Here is a 14,246-nt window from a genome sequence, read left to right as displayed (position 1 = left end):
AATTAAAACAAAAGTGCAGATTTTTATTGACTTGCCCTCAAACCCTCAAAATATTACTTAATGTTTTTTTCAGGCCAATAGTGGCACTTGTTCCCTTTCATACCAAGTACAGATGATGCACGCTTGGTCTTCTTGTTCTAATATACCAAACTGATATTCTGGTAGACCTTAAAAAAATCCCTCATCTGCACGCCACACTTACTGTGCTACCTGAGGAGATGCTTCCAGAGTGTAGTGCACGCTTAACCTATTAAAGGACCCTAATGTTACCCACCAACTAGCACAGGTTAAGAATGCGTCTTAGGTGGTCACAGAATCAACAAAAAAGGTGCTCCCAGCCTTCCAATTTTTACTCACCCTCAAAGCAGAGAGCTTTTGTCGGTCATAGGTATGTTGCTACAAATCGCGAGATGGACTTCGACTTTGCGAGTCGTTACTTCGGTTCATTACCGGAACCGAGAGTAATTTGTAAACCTTACCGAAGAGTAAGCTACAGTTACCAGCCACATACATTCACTACATTTTGCAACGGGCAGAGCCGCCCCCACTTCTCAGACGAGACCCCATGACAAAACATACTGAGTGCACGTTGGCCTACTTCCTCAACCAGCTGCCGTTTACCGGAAGGTATCCATCACCTGTGAACTATTCGAGCTCCCAATAACGAGTAAATGCTCCCTCAGTGCAAGTCTTAAAATCTCAGCAGGTGGGCTGGCTCGTGGTAGTTCAGTCGTAATTTCGGCAATGGGCATCACATGACACCTGTTGTTCAGGAGTATGTTGCATGGGGACCGTCCTGCGGTCAGTAGACACTAAAACACCGTCTAGACTCTAGAGATCCAAGCCCGACAACGATACACCATTCACCCTCGCGTGAGGCCGAGTCAGCCAGAATAAGCAGCTCTAGAGGCACAAAGACGCCAGGGCTCAGAGGCAGCGTTGATGACAGGAGAGATGAGGGCAGTATAAAGGATATGGACGGCGACCAACAAACTTTTTTGCTTTTATGAATGCGTGGTGTCTGTTCTTTCGGACATGCCCGAAAGAACAGACACCACGCGGAATCCGCAGCTGTGATACAATTTATGTAAATTGAGGGTAGAGGAGGAAGAAAAGAAAGAGAAGGGATTACTGATGTCAGCTGCATCGGGACATTACGCGGAATCAGCGACGACGAGCGAAAATGTGTACCGGACCGGGATCCGAACCTAGGATCTCCTGCTTACTAAGCAGGTGCGTTAACCACTTCTTCACCCGGGACACAGTGTTATCGAAACTGCAAGAACTATCTCTGCACGCCTCACTGCCAATCCACATTCCCTACTTCATTCGGTCGGGACTTCATTTTATGTATAACAATGCGCGACCGCATCGAACAATGCAGGCAGAGGAGATCTTGGAACGAGAGGATATTAGGGGAATGGAATTTCCGCTCTCCCGAATTAAATCACATCGAGCATGTGTGGGATGCTTTCATAGTCAACAGTGGTATTACATTTTATTTCTGTATTTGTACTTTTTAGTATCTCTGAAAAGTTGATACTCAGCAATGGAGTAGGTGGGCGGCATGACACAGATGGTAAGAACCCTGTCGGTTCATTGACAGCAAAAGTGTGATTCTGGTAGAGATAAATTACGAGAACAAAAATCAAAGGAACTGTAACGTAAACGGAAGCCCTAAATGTAAAGTCTTTTTTTTAAGCCATTCATCAGTGATGGTTTGTGTAATGTTCCGTATTCGGTTGCAGATATGGCACTAATAAGTTTCTTTTAAGTTTGTTGCATTAAATGCCTAAATAAATGTAAAATGTAAAAGAAAGTATGCAATGCTGGAATAAATTTCTGATTAGTATTGCTATTAAGGGATGCAGCTTCCTTCTAACGTGTACTGTACGTAAAGGAAAATTACAGCGGTGTCTTACAAGCATAGAGCAACTGTTAATGGTTTCAAACATATTACTTGTAGCACAGGTGCCGTTAGAAACGGTCTTCAGGTATCCACTGGCTAGTTTGTGTCAAATGTCCACTTAGTTGTCATCGATGTGGCAATTAACGGCCACAAGTACGATGTCCTACCTTCGATGGCCACAATCCATTCTGACTTATTCCTTCAGTTTAAAATTCCAAATATAGTTATAAAAATACAGTTAACATAGTGAAACTGGCCTAGAATATTAGCGGAGATAAGGTATGCAACGTTTGAAAGCTAAATCTATGTGGAGAGAACAGAGATTCTCGGCGTCACTGACGTTATAATTCGCGAGTCGATACGTTTTTGTTCTCAGCGTTAAGCGCCTTTTTCATACGGGCACAACTGCATGTCCTGAGGGCGTGATACAGGAAGTGAACGTAGTAGCTAGTCTTCAACATGATAAGATCACAGGCCTTCACGTAGTGCCCACAGAAATAACAAATAGTATTGGAAGCCTCTTTCTCTCCTGTAAAGCAGGGCGACTGCAGTCTAATTGTTTTGACATAGTAGTTAATATCGTATAACTGCGTTGGACTTCGTAAGATTGCGAGGAAACGGCACAAATCTGAATATATCTGTAGCGCTTTTTTGTAGCAATGTTCATTAATGTTAGTAATATTGTACTTACTTTAGTTCTGAAGTATTTTATGGCTGTAGGAAGGTTCTTAGAATGAGTCAATGTAGAAAACATGAGAATGTTTGAAGGTGAATTATTTATAGTTAATGTGATTCTTCAGTTAGTGTGTCACAATGACAACCATTCTATGACGATGTACTTAATGTTAGGCTGGATTTCTGAAAAATATATGCGTTTAATATTGTTCGATTCTGTGGAATTAAAATAACACGATATCTAGTAATGCAAATCTTATCACTTAGAATCTTTTTTAATATTTATTTCTATAAATTTTCTCGCATCACTGGTTATTAAATGCAAACTTTCTTCTGCTTACTAACACACAGAACATTCTCATACAATATTGACTATGTCCATCGTCAGTGAGGTTCAAATGCCGCTCACTTACAGTGTTTTTGTTACTTACTTCCAATTATTATTATTATTTGAGGAGGAAAACAAGGAGAGGGAGAGAATTAGTTTAGTCGGAAATTTCCTGATGAGTGAGGTGTAGTTTTCTTGAATAAATCGAAAACCACGGCTTGTAGCGAATAATATTTCCAGCTCAAAATTGAACTACATGAAATTTTCTACAAAAAGGTCGTACTTGTTTTTTCCTCTAGGGCTAATAGTTTCACGTTGCAGGGGACACAACAACCGCAGATCATTAAAAATATTTTAATGGTATAAAATTAATGTTATGGACAAACGAAATGGGTTAATAACATACAATAAAAGCGTATACCACGTCTACGTGCAGTAGAACAGTAATAGGGGACAAATGGTGTTCTGGGGATGTGACGGAGTGGTGGGAGGGAGAGGAGTTAAATATAGATGCTTGACAGGAGGAGGTAGGTCGCCAGATGGTGGTCATACACTTCCCTTCTCATTAGGTCCGCAAATTGAGGAGTGAACAGACGAGTACCTATACATCCCAATAACCAACTTTAGCGTGTTCCGCAAAGTTATACTACAGCTCGCTTTATCAGTTACTGCCGACGCAGTGCGCAGACATGTTATGAGGGTGTTTATTTTCCAGAACGCGTGATAACCCTACATCGAGTACAGATATTCGATACTAACGTAAGAAACGCATATGAACAGAATGTATGTAAATATCTGCACACTGTTGTACACTGCTAAAGGGGAAATTGATTCTTAGCTATCCTGTCCCGCAAAAGGCGCCTTCGGCATCACAAACGCTGCTTTCTTTCCAGTTTATAGTGTGTCCTTCCCCAGTATTATATAGTGAAGTTGATTTCTGTGTGTTAAATAAGTACTTATTTGCTGTTCCTCAGTGAGCCTTAATGTAGAGTTCCCGTAACTGATTGAGTCATGTTGCCAGTGATCTGTAAAGTGTTCGCGGAAAAGGGATTGGATTGGTAAATGGGGCACCTTGCTGCCATCTATAGTCTACAGCGTATTGTAAACACGTGTAATTATGTTTTAGTCACTTGGTACTGAATTAATAAGTGGCTAGAAAGTTACTCGCCATTAATTGTGTCACTTATAGACTGTATAAATCTCTTCCATGAAGCAACCGCTGGCACTTTGAGAGTAGGTTGTATTGAGTGGAGCTGCATCGACAGAGTATATTGCAAGGTTTCGCTGGATATGTCTTCTGGAATTGGACTGATCATGGTCAAGTGTAGAACAGGAATCTGCTGCAATGCATTGCTTGACTTACGTTGAAATATCTGAAGTTCTATAGTAGAGTCCTGCATGACCGAGTAAGCGAGCACAAAATACAAGATAGGGCGAGCACACCCTAACTGGCTAGGCTGCCCGCACTAGTTCTCGTGACCGAGCATAGAAGCCGTGACCGAATACGTAGCACGTAACTTCACACATTACACGTGTAAGACTGCAGCCAGTACGGGTTTCTCATTTGTGCTGCGTCTCTGTCCGTAATGATGCAGCGCGAGGAAGCCAATGCAGTAAGACGTAAGACTGAGACCAATGTTTACTCATTGAAGAAATAGGAAGATCTAAAAAAGCCAAGTATGGAGTACATTTCTGTTGATTGTAGACGAAAACAGTGCGTCTAATTGGTATGTATCATGCAAAACTGCTCCACATTATTGTCTTTGCAGCCGGGAACAACTCATTTAAAGAAACACAGTTGCAAGAAACCTCACAAATATAGAGCTCCTTTAGGGATATTGGCAGTAACAAAAAATTGTATTACAGCAAAGTATGTTGGAATGTGTGCTAAAGATATGAGACCTTTTAATGCTGTTTCCGGAAAAGGTTTCAGAGAAGTAGGCCAAAAATTAATACATCTAGGTGCGCATTATGGAGAAGTTAACGTGGCAGATGTCGTGCCACATCCCTGTACAGTAAGCAGACATGTCAAAGAACAAGCTGGTGCAATACGAAACAGAATAATGCCTTCTGTTATTGCGGAAGCTATTAATAAAACATGTGCTGCGACAGTTGATATGTGGACTGATTCGCATAATCAGGTGCACTATTTGACGCTTACAACACATTACATTAACACAAATTGGTGTGAACAATGTTCTATTTACAACAAAATTTCCGGACGTTAAGAAGACGAGGGTAAATATTATGCAAGAAATTGAAGAGGATGGCTGGTTCAAATGGCTCTGAGCACTATGGGACTTAACTTCTAAGGTCATCAGTCCCCTAGAACTTAGAACTACTTAACCCTAACTAACCTAAGGACATCACAAACATCCATGCCCGAGGCAGGATTCGAACCTATGACCGTAGCGGTCGTGCGGTTCCAGAGTGTAGCTCCTTTAACCGCTTGGCCACCACGGCCGGCGAGGATGGCTGATTGGGACATTTCATCGGACATGTTGCACAGTTTTATTTTTGTCGCCGACCAAGGTGCCAATGTAATAAACACTTTGGAAAATCAAGAAAGTATTCCTTGTGCTGCTCATTGTATAAATACAGCACTTAGCCATACTTTCGATGAGGATAACACCTCTTTAAATCGTGCCCCGAAATCGCGTCAACAATAAATACTGAAAAATGCATTGCAAGGTACATCAAGAAAAGTGGCCTCTTCTCGTCTTTGAAATCATCGTTGAAACAAGAGGTCTGCACACGCTGTAACAGCTTGCACACTATGCTGGAATTCTTTCACACTCAATATAACGAAGTTGCTGCTTTGCTGACGCAAAAGGACTCCGCTTACAGATTGCAAGCATATGATAACGAGCTTGCAGGAAAAACTGCGCATTTTCTGAGACCATTTAAAGAGGCAACAGATGAATTAGAAAGCGAAAAAGAACCGACAATCCAGTTAGTTCTTCTATGGATTCACAAACTCCAACAAATTTGCAGTGTCAATAACACTGACTGTCAGGAGAGTAATTACTTCAGTTAAAAGCACTGTTTCATTATGATAGTATGTTTTAACTGGAGGTACAAAGGATTTAAAATAAAGTCTTGACTTTCGTTTGTGAGAAGTTTGTGATCACTTCCAGACATGAACTTGCTACGTTTCTTTGGCCGTCTTTCTGTGATCTTTATACGCTTGAAATAAATGAAAAGCAGGAAATTCTTAGCAATGTGCGACAAATGTGTGCTGCTTACGCTGGTACAACTTGCAATCATTAACATAATCGTTTTTGCATAGTTAGTGGTTAGTGTATTATAGAGAAACGGGAATAATATTTCATTAACGTAAAACACCTCGTTTTTATGGGGACGTTTCGATTATTTCCACATCAGTTCTGTATTACTTGTCTCTTTTGTTTATTATCATAGATCCTTCAAGTACTGTGTCATCACCACCCAGAGAAAGATATCGTTTCAAGGAATGGAGGAACAACAGATCATCATCAGCAGATAAAGTAGATCTTTACATTTTAATGCACCCCGGAGACGATGATACCTTAAAGTGGTGAAACAGACATGAAACAGATCTGCCAGGCCTGGCTGCAGTTGCAAGACGTATTCTATGTATCCCAGCAACAAGCGCACCTAGTGAAAGATGCTTTAGTAAAGCCGGCATGTTACTAACGAATCGCCGCAGCCAATTAAATCCGGAACGCGTTATTGATTTACTGCTGATCAACAAAAACTATAATTTTGTTTCTATTGCAAACAAGTGAAAAGTATGACAAGTTGCGTCTGTAAATGTTTAATGTTCTTTGTATGCTTTCTTTACGAAGATGGTTGTCTTCTAGATTACATTGACAGCACTTATTTAATTTTCCTATTAATGAAAGGAAAAATATATCTTCTGTTTGGAAATGAGACTCGTCTTCTATCCGCTAGAGGCTTTGGATCAGTACAGTACAGTGCAGCGAGCCGGGGCGAGGCGAGGTGAGACGTCAGCAGTGACCGGTCGTGCTCGGTTATCCGCGTGTCCGGAATCCGGACATCAGACATGGGGCGAGTACGTGACCGAGTCGAGTTGTGTGGGGCCGGACACGAGCTGCTCGGTCCCCCCGTCAACAGGCGAGCCGTAACCGGTCAAACATTGAGTGTCGCAGCACTCTATTCTATAGCACATTGGTGACCTACCTCTGTTGCAGAGGGATGCAGTTTAAGCCCCTGGATCTCTTCATATATTGGGAGACGTTAGGTTGGGATGATACATTCGATACACCACATGCTGTGAAAAGTACTCCAGACATTCATACTGGAGATAGTAAAATCTGAATTGTCGAATACATATTGACGGGATGTTACATTCATGGCAGGCTCTTCAGTGTGGTAGACAGTTAACAGCTCACGCTTTTGTGTCTTCTTGCGTAATATCTCACTTCACAACTGCAAATAAATACTCGTTTAATAAACTAAGACACAGCTATACAAACGGGAGCTCAGTGAATCTACTATGTCTACTCACATAAGAGAACTCGACTGAAAATACTGAGGTGATACAGTTCCACTGTAAACCGAAAAGCGAGCAGAGCTTATGGTGGAGGAAGTTCCCTTTCCTGGAAGAACACAGCAGCTGCCATACGGGAAGAACGAGAATCAATTTCTCCTGTAGCAGTGTAGAACAGTGTGCACATATTCATGTAGATTCTGTCCATGTACATTTCTTGCGTTAGCATTACTAGCAACGCATATCTGCATTCCATGTAAAGTTACCACATATTGTGGAAAACAAGCATCTCCCCTCGCCCACGAGCACGTCGGCACACTGCATGACTAGTGATACATAAAGTGCGGCGTGGAGGAGTGGTATATCTTCGTGACACACCGTGTGGTTGCTTCTTGTGACGTAGTGTGGTCGACGAAGTGGAGAATCACCTGCTTTATGCAGTTTGCACACCGATGGGGCTGGGAAGTGCATAACCACAACTACACGATCTATCTTTCTCAAGTTTCTGTCTTCTTTCCCCTCCCGCTCCCGCTCCCGCCCTCGCCATCGCCCTCGCCCTCTGGGCTCATCGATCCTGTTCCGCAACCGACACACAATTTACCCCCTTAATAAGGCTCAAGTGCACTTCGACGGGGTATGCACGTTTAATATTTGCTTCTCACCCATTTCACTAGAACATACACATCATTTGTACTGTTTAACTGATAACTTCCCCCCTGCGAGTCCGGGGATTAGAATAGGCCCGAGGTATTCCTGCCTGTCGTAAGAGGCGACTAAAAGGAGTCCCTCCCCCTGAAGGGGGTAGTTAGCGCCGGCGTCCGGAGACGGACGGTTCCACGACCTCTATTTGCGGTCATTTTGCTTTTTCACTTTTCGTTTCTTCCTACCTTTGGTTGGTTCCTTCCTTTGGTTGGTTCCTTTCTTTGGTTGGTTCCTTTCTTTGCTCTTTACCACCTCACTGTCTTCCTTACTCTTTCTCTTGTCTTCTTCTCCTTGTCTTCTTCTCCTTGTCTTCTTCTCCTTGTCTTCTTCTCCTTGTCTTCTTCTCCTTGTCTTCTTCTCCTTGTCTTCTTCTCCTTGTCTTCTTCTCCTTGTCTTCTTCTCCTTGTCTTCTTCTCCTTGTCTTCTTCTCCTTGTCTTCTTCTCCTTGTCTTCTTCTCCTTGTCTTCTTCTCCTTGTCTTCTTCTCCTTGTCTTCTTCTCCTTGTCTTCTTCTCCTTGTCTTCTTCTCCTTGTCTTCTTCTCCTTGTCTTCTTCTCCTTGTCTTCTTCTCCTTGTCTTCTTCTCCTTGTCTTCTTCTCCTTGTCTTCTTCTCCTTGTCTTCTTCTCCTTGTCTTCTTCTCCTTGTCTTCTTCTCCTTGTCTTCTTCTCCTTGTCTTCTTCTCGCTGTCTTCTTCTCGCTGTCTTCTTCTCGCTGTCTTCTTCTCGCTGTCTTCTTCTCGCTGTCTTCTTCTCGCTGTCTTCTTCTCGCTGTCTTCTTCTCGCTGTCTTCTTCTCGCTGTCTTCTTCTCGCTGTCTTCTTCTCGCTGTCTTCTTCTCGCTGTCTTCTTCTCGCTGTCTTCTTCTCGCTGTCTTCTTCTCGCTGTCTTCTTCTCGCTGTCTTCTTCTCGCTGTCTTCTTCTCGCTGTCTTCTTCTCGCTGTCTTCTTCTCGCTGTCTTCTTCTCGCTGTCTTCTTCTCGCTGTCTTCTTCTCGCTGTCTTCTTCTCGCTGTCTTCTTCTCGCTGTCTTCTTCTCGCTGTCTTCTTCTCGCTGTCTTCTTCTCGCTGTCTTCTTCTCGCTGTCTTCTTCTCGCTGTCTTCTTCTCGCTGTCTTCTTCTCGCTGTCTTCTTCTCGCTGTCTTCTTCTCGCTGTCTTCTTCTCGCTGTCTTCTTCTCGCTGTCTTCTTCTCGCTGTCTTCTTCTCGCTGTCTTCTTCTCGCTGTCTTCTTCTCGCTGTCTTCTTCTCGCTGTCTTCTTCTCGCTGTCTTCTTCTCGCTGTCTTCTTCTCGCTGTCTTCTTCTCGCTGTCTTCTTCTCGCTGTCTTCTTCTCGCTGTCTTCTTCTCGCTGTCTTCTTCTCGCTGTCTTCTTCTCGCTGTCTTCTTCTCGCTGTCTTCTTCTCGCTGTCTTCTTCTCGCTGTCTTCTTCTCGCTGTCTTCTTCTCGCTGTCTTCTTCTCGCTGTCTTCTTCTCGCTGTCTTCTTCTCGCTGTCTTCTTCTCGCTGTCTTCTTCTCGCTGTCTTCTTCTCGCTGTCTTCTTCTCGCTGTCTTCTTCTCGCTGTCTTCTTCTCGCTGTCTTCTTCTCGCTGTCTTCTTCTCGCTGTCTTCTTCTCGCTGTCTTCTTCTCGCTGTCTTCTTCTCGCTGTCTTCTTCTCGCTGTCTTCTTCTCGCTGTCTTCTTCTCGCTGTCTTCTTCTCGCTGTCTTCTTCTCGCTGTCTTCTTCTCGCTGTCTTCTTCTCGCTGTCTTCTTCTCGCTGTCTTCTTCTCGCTGTCTTCTTCTCGCTGTCTTCTTCTCGCTGTCTTCTTCTCGCTGTCTTCTTCTCGCTGTCTTCTTCTCGCTGTCTTCTTCTCGCTGTCTTCTTCTCGCTGTCTTCTTCTCGCTGTCTTCTTCTCGCTGTCTTCTTCTCGCTGTCTTCTTCTCGCTGTCTTCTTCTCGCTGTCTTCTTCTCGCTGTCTTCTTCTCGCTGTCTTCTTCTCGCTGTCTTCTTCTCGCTGTCTTCTTCTCGCTGTCTTCTTCTCGCTGTCTTCTTCTCGCTGTCTTCTTCTCGCTGTCTTCTTCTCGCTGTCTTCTTCTCGCTGTCTTCTTCTCGCTGTCTTCTTCTCGCTGTCTTCTTCTCGCTGTCTTCTTCTCGCTGTCTTCTTCTCGCTGTCTTCTTCTCGCTGTCTTCTTCTCGCTGTCTTCTTCTCGCTGTCTTCTTCTCGCTGTCTTCTTCTCGCTGTCTTCTTCTCGCTGTCTTCTTCTCGCTGTCTTCTTCTCGCTGTCTTCTTCTCGCTGTCTTCTTCTCGCTGTCTTCTTCTCGCTGTCTTCTTCTCGCTGTCTTCTTCTCGCTGTCTTCTTCTCGCTGTCTTCTTCTCGCTGTCTTCTTCTCGCTGTCTTCTTCTCGCTGTCTTCTTCTCGCTGTCTTCTTCTCGCTGTCTTCTTCTCGCTGTCTTCTTCTCGCTGTCTTCTTCTCGCTGTCTTCTTCTCGCTGTCTTCTTCTCGCTGTCTTCTTCTCGCTGTCTTCTTCTCGCTGTCTTCTTCTCGCTGTCTTCTTCTCGCTGTCTTCTTCTCGCTGTCTTCTTCTCGCTGTCTTCTTCTCGCTGTCTTCTTCTCGCTGTCTTCTTCTCGCTGTCTTCTTCTCGCTGTCTTCTTCTCGCTGTCTTCTTCTCGCTGTCTTCTTCTCGCTGTCTTCTTCTCGCTGTCTTCTTCTCGCTGTCTTCTTCTCGCTGTCTTCTTCTCGCTGTCTTCTTCTCGCTGTCTTCTTCTCGCTGTCTTCTTCTCGCTGTCTTCTTCTCGCTGTCTTCTTCTCGCTGTCTTCTTCTCGCTGTCTTCTTCTCGCTGTCTTCTTCTCGCTGTCTTCTTCTCGCTGTCTTCTTCTCGCTGTCTTCTTCTCGCTGTCTTCTTCTCGCTGTCTTCTTCTCGCTGTCTTCTTCTCGCTGTCTTCTTCTCGCTGTCTTCTTCTCGCTGTCTTCTTCTCGCTGTCTTCTTCTCGCTGTCTTCTTCTCGCTGTCTTCTTCTCGCTGTCTTCTTCTCGCTGTCTTCTTCTCGCTGTCTTCTTCTCGCTGTCTTCTTCTCGCTGTCTTCTTCTCGCTGTCTTCTTCTCGCTGTCTTCTTCTCGCTGTCTTCTTCTCGCTGTCTTCTTCTCGCTGTCTTCTTCTCGCTGTCTTCTTCTCGCTGTCTTCTTCTCGCTGTCTTCTTCTCGCTGTCTTCTTCTCGCTGTCTTCTTCTCGCTGTCTTCTTCTCGCTGTCTTCTTCTCGCTGTCTTCTTCTCGCTGTCTTCTTCTCGCTGTCTTCTTCTCGCTGTCTTCTTCTCGCTGTCTTCTTCTCGCTGTCTTCTTCTCGCTGTCTTCTTCTCGCTGTCTTCTTCTCGCTGTCTTCTTCTCGCTGTCTTCTTCTCGCTGTCTTCTTCTCGCTGTCTTCTTCTCGCTGTCTTCTTCTCGCTGTCTTCTTCTCGCTGTCTTCTTCTCGCTGTCTTCTTCTCGCTGTCTTCTTCTCGCTGTCTTCTTCTCGCTGTCTTCTTCTCGCTGTCTTCTTCTCGCTGTCTTCTTCTCGCTGTTTGAGACAGTCTGTCCTCTCTCTCCCTCTCTCTTCTTTTTCCTCTTCTTCCTTCCTCCCTGTGCGCGCCTGATGGCCGACCCACGCGTTCGCACGCGTAGCCGGTGACGGGGTAACGAGTAATTCCCCGCCCTGGGTAGATATGTAAGGCACGCACGTACCCCCTGGTAAAGGCCAGGCCCAGGGAGGGGTGACTGCCTGAGCTGATACCTTCTGACCATGCCGATTGGTCCCTCCGTCTGTTTCATGGGAGGTGTGACCTGAGGTGTAAACATTCACCAAAGGCGGGAGTGCCCTCTGAGAGGGTCCCCACAAGGAAGGAGCGCGCCATCGGAGACGCTGGCAATCATGGGGGATTCCTCCGCAATGGATTTCACTACCAGTGTCAGCGTTTCAATCACACACGACAGTCTTGGTCCAATGCGGCTAAATGTGTCACTTGTGGCAGGGATGCCCATGAGGGTGACTGTCCACCTCCGTCTCCTCGTTGTGTGAACTGTCAGGGTGACTATGCCGCATCCTCCCGCGACTGTCCTGTCTATAAGGACGAACGCTGTATCCAAGAAATTCGGGTCAAAGAGAAAGTGTCCACCTCGGCTGCTCGCAAGCTATTGGCTAGTAGGAAGCCCACGCTGCTCCCAGCGGGGAAATACAGTACTGTCCTCGCCTCTCCTCGGACTACCAGGGAGGTGGCAACCCAGACATGCGATCTGACCTTCAGCACCACAGTCGTCTGTTCGGCCAGTGCTAAGATCGCGCGGTCGACGTCTCCTCTTCCTCCCATCACCCCACAGACACCAGCCCCTTCATCAGCTTCTGCTAAGACGAAGACCCAGAAGTCAGAAGCACGGGCCTTCAAGAAGGAACCGTCCCATGCCGACTTCCTACGTACCTCGCACTCCCAGCCATCGACCAGTACTTCCACTAGAAGACCTTCCAAGAAGGCTCATAGGAAGCACAGTTCTCCTTCTCCTCCACGGCGCATTTCTTCTCCTGCGCCACCCAGCGGTTGCCGTCATCCGTTTCGCCTGGCCGCTCCGCTGGTAGCCGAACATCTGGCCGTTCACCGGCGGAGGGAGCTCCCCCTCCCGACCATCTTACCAAGATGGCCGATGAACTTATAGACCCAATGGACGATGACTGTCCGCCTACTGATAGCGGCGGCAGTGCTCGCTCGAAGCCAGGCCCTCAGCGACCTTCGAGGTGACCCCTTCTTTCATCTTCCTTTTCTTCTTACGATGGCACTTATTCACTGGAATATTCGCAGCATTCGCTCCAACCGAGAGGACTTGAAGTTGCTGCTCCGCTTGCACCGTCCGCTCGTCGTAGCCCTCCAGGAAACGAAGCTACGCCCATGCGATCAAATTGGCTTGGCACGCTACACCTCTGTGCGTTTTGACCTACCCCCTGTGGTAGGTATTCCGGCTCATGGAGGGGTTATGTTGCTGGTCCGGGATGATATTTACTACGATCCCATCACATTGCACACTGGCCTGCAGGCAGTTGCCGTCAGAATTACTCTTCCGACTTTTACATTTTCTATTTGTACCGTTTACACTCCATCGTCATCTGCCGTTACCAGGGCAGACATGATGCAGCTTATTGCTGAGCTACCTGCCCCATTTTTGTTAACTGGAGACTTCAATGCCCACCATCCCCTTTGGGGCTCTCCAGCATCCTGCCCGAGGGGCTCCTTGTTAGCAGACATTTTCAACCAGCTCAATCTTGTCTGCCTCAATACTGGCGCTCCTACTTTTCTTTCGGACACATCTCACACCTATTCCCATTTAGACCTCTCTATATGTACTACCCAACTTACACGCCGGTTTGAGTGGTATGCACTTTCTGATACATATTCGAGCGACCACTTCCCGTGTGTTATCCATCTCCTGCAGCATACCCCCTCCCCGTGCTCATCTACTTGGAACATCTCCAAAGCAGACTGGGGGCTCTTCTCTTCTAGGGCGACTTTTCAGGATCAAACCTTCACAAGCTGCGATCGTCAGGTCGCACACCTCACGGAAGTCATTCTCGCTGCTGCTGAATATTCCATCCCTCACCCTACTTCTTCTCCACGTCGCGTACCGGTCCCCTGGTGGACCGCAGCATTTAGAGACGCTTTACGTGCTCGGCGACGTGCTTTACGGACCTTTAAACGCCACCCTACAGTGGCGAATTGTATCACTTATAAACGATTACGTGCACTGTGTCGTCGTATTATTAAAGAAAGCAAAAAAGCCAGCTGGGCTGCTTTCACAAGCACCTTCAACAGTTTTACTCCTTCTGTTGTCTGGGGTAGCCTGCGCCGGCTATCTGGCACTAAGGTCCACTCACCAGTTTCTGGCTTGATGGTCGCGAATGACGTCCTTGTGGCCCCGGAGGATGTCTCCAATGCCTTTGGCCGCTTTTTCGCTGAGGTTTCGAGCTCCGCTCATTACCACCCTGCCTTCGTCCCCCGCAAACAGGCAGAGGAGGCTAGGCCACCTAACTTCCGCTCCTCGAATCGTGAAAGTTATAATGCCCCATTCACCATGCGGGAACTCGAAAATGCACTTGCCCGGTCACGGTCCTCCGCTCCAGGGCCTGATTCTATTCATATTCAGATGCTGAAG

The 14,246-nt window shown here is 46.1% G+C and overlaps 1 protein-coding gene across 1 annotated transcript in view; it reads right to left on the bottom strand.

The window, feature by feature from the left end:
- Positions 1-8,371: 8,371 nt before the first annotated feature.
- Positions 8,372-14,246, bottom strand: part of LOC124722603 (trichohyalin-like) — a 28,051-nt gene continuing 22,176 nt past the window's right edge. The window contains exon 3 of the mRNA XM_047247744.1: positions 8,372-11,540. Within this exon, the coding sequence (XP_047103700.1) occupies positions 8,372-11,540 (3,169 nt within the window). The remainder of the gene's footprint in view (positions 11,541-14,246) is intronic.

This window comes from Schistocerca piceifrons, chromosome X (genome assembly GCF_021461385.2).
Source record: "Schistocerca piceifrons isolate TAMUIC-IGC-003096 chromosome X, iqSchPice1.1, whole genome shotgun sequence".
NCBI classification, from domain to species: domain Eukaryota; kingdom Metazoa; phylum Arthropoda; class Insecta; order Orthoptera; family Acrididae; genus Schistocerca; species Schistocerca piceifrons.
This window is presented reverse-complemented; position numbering and strand designations above follow the sequence as displayed.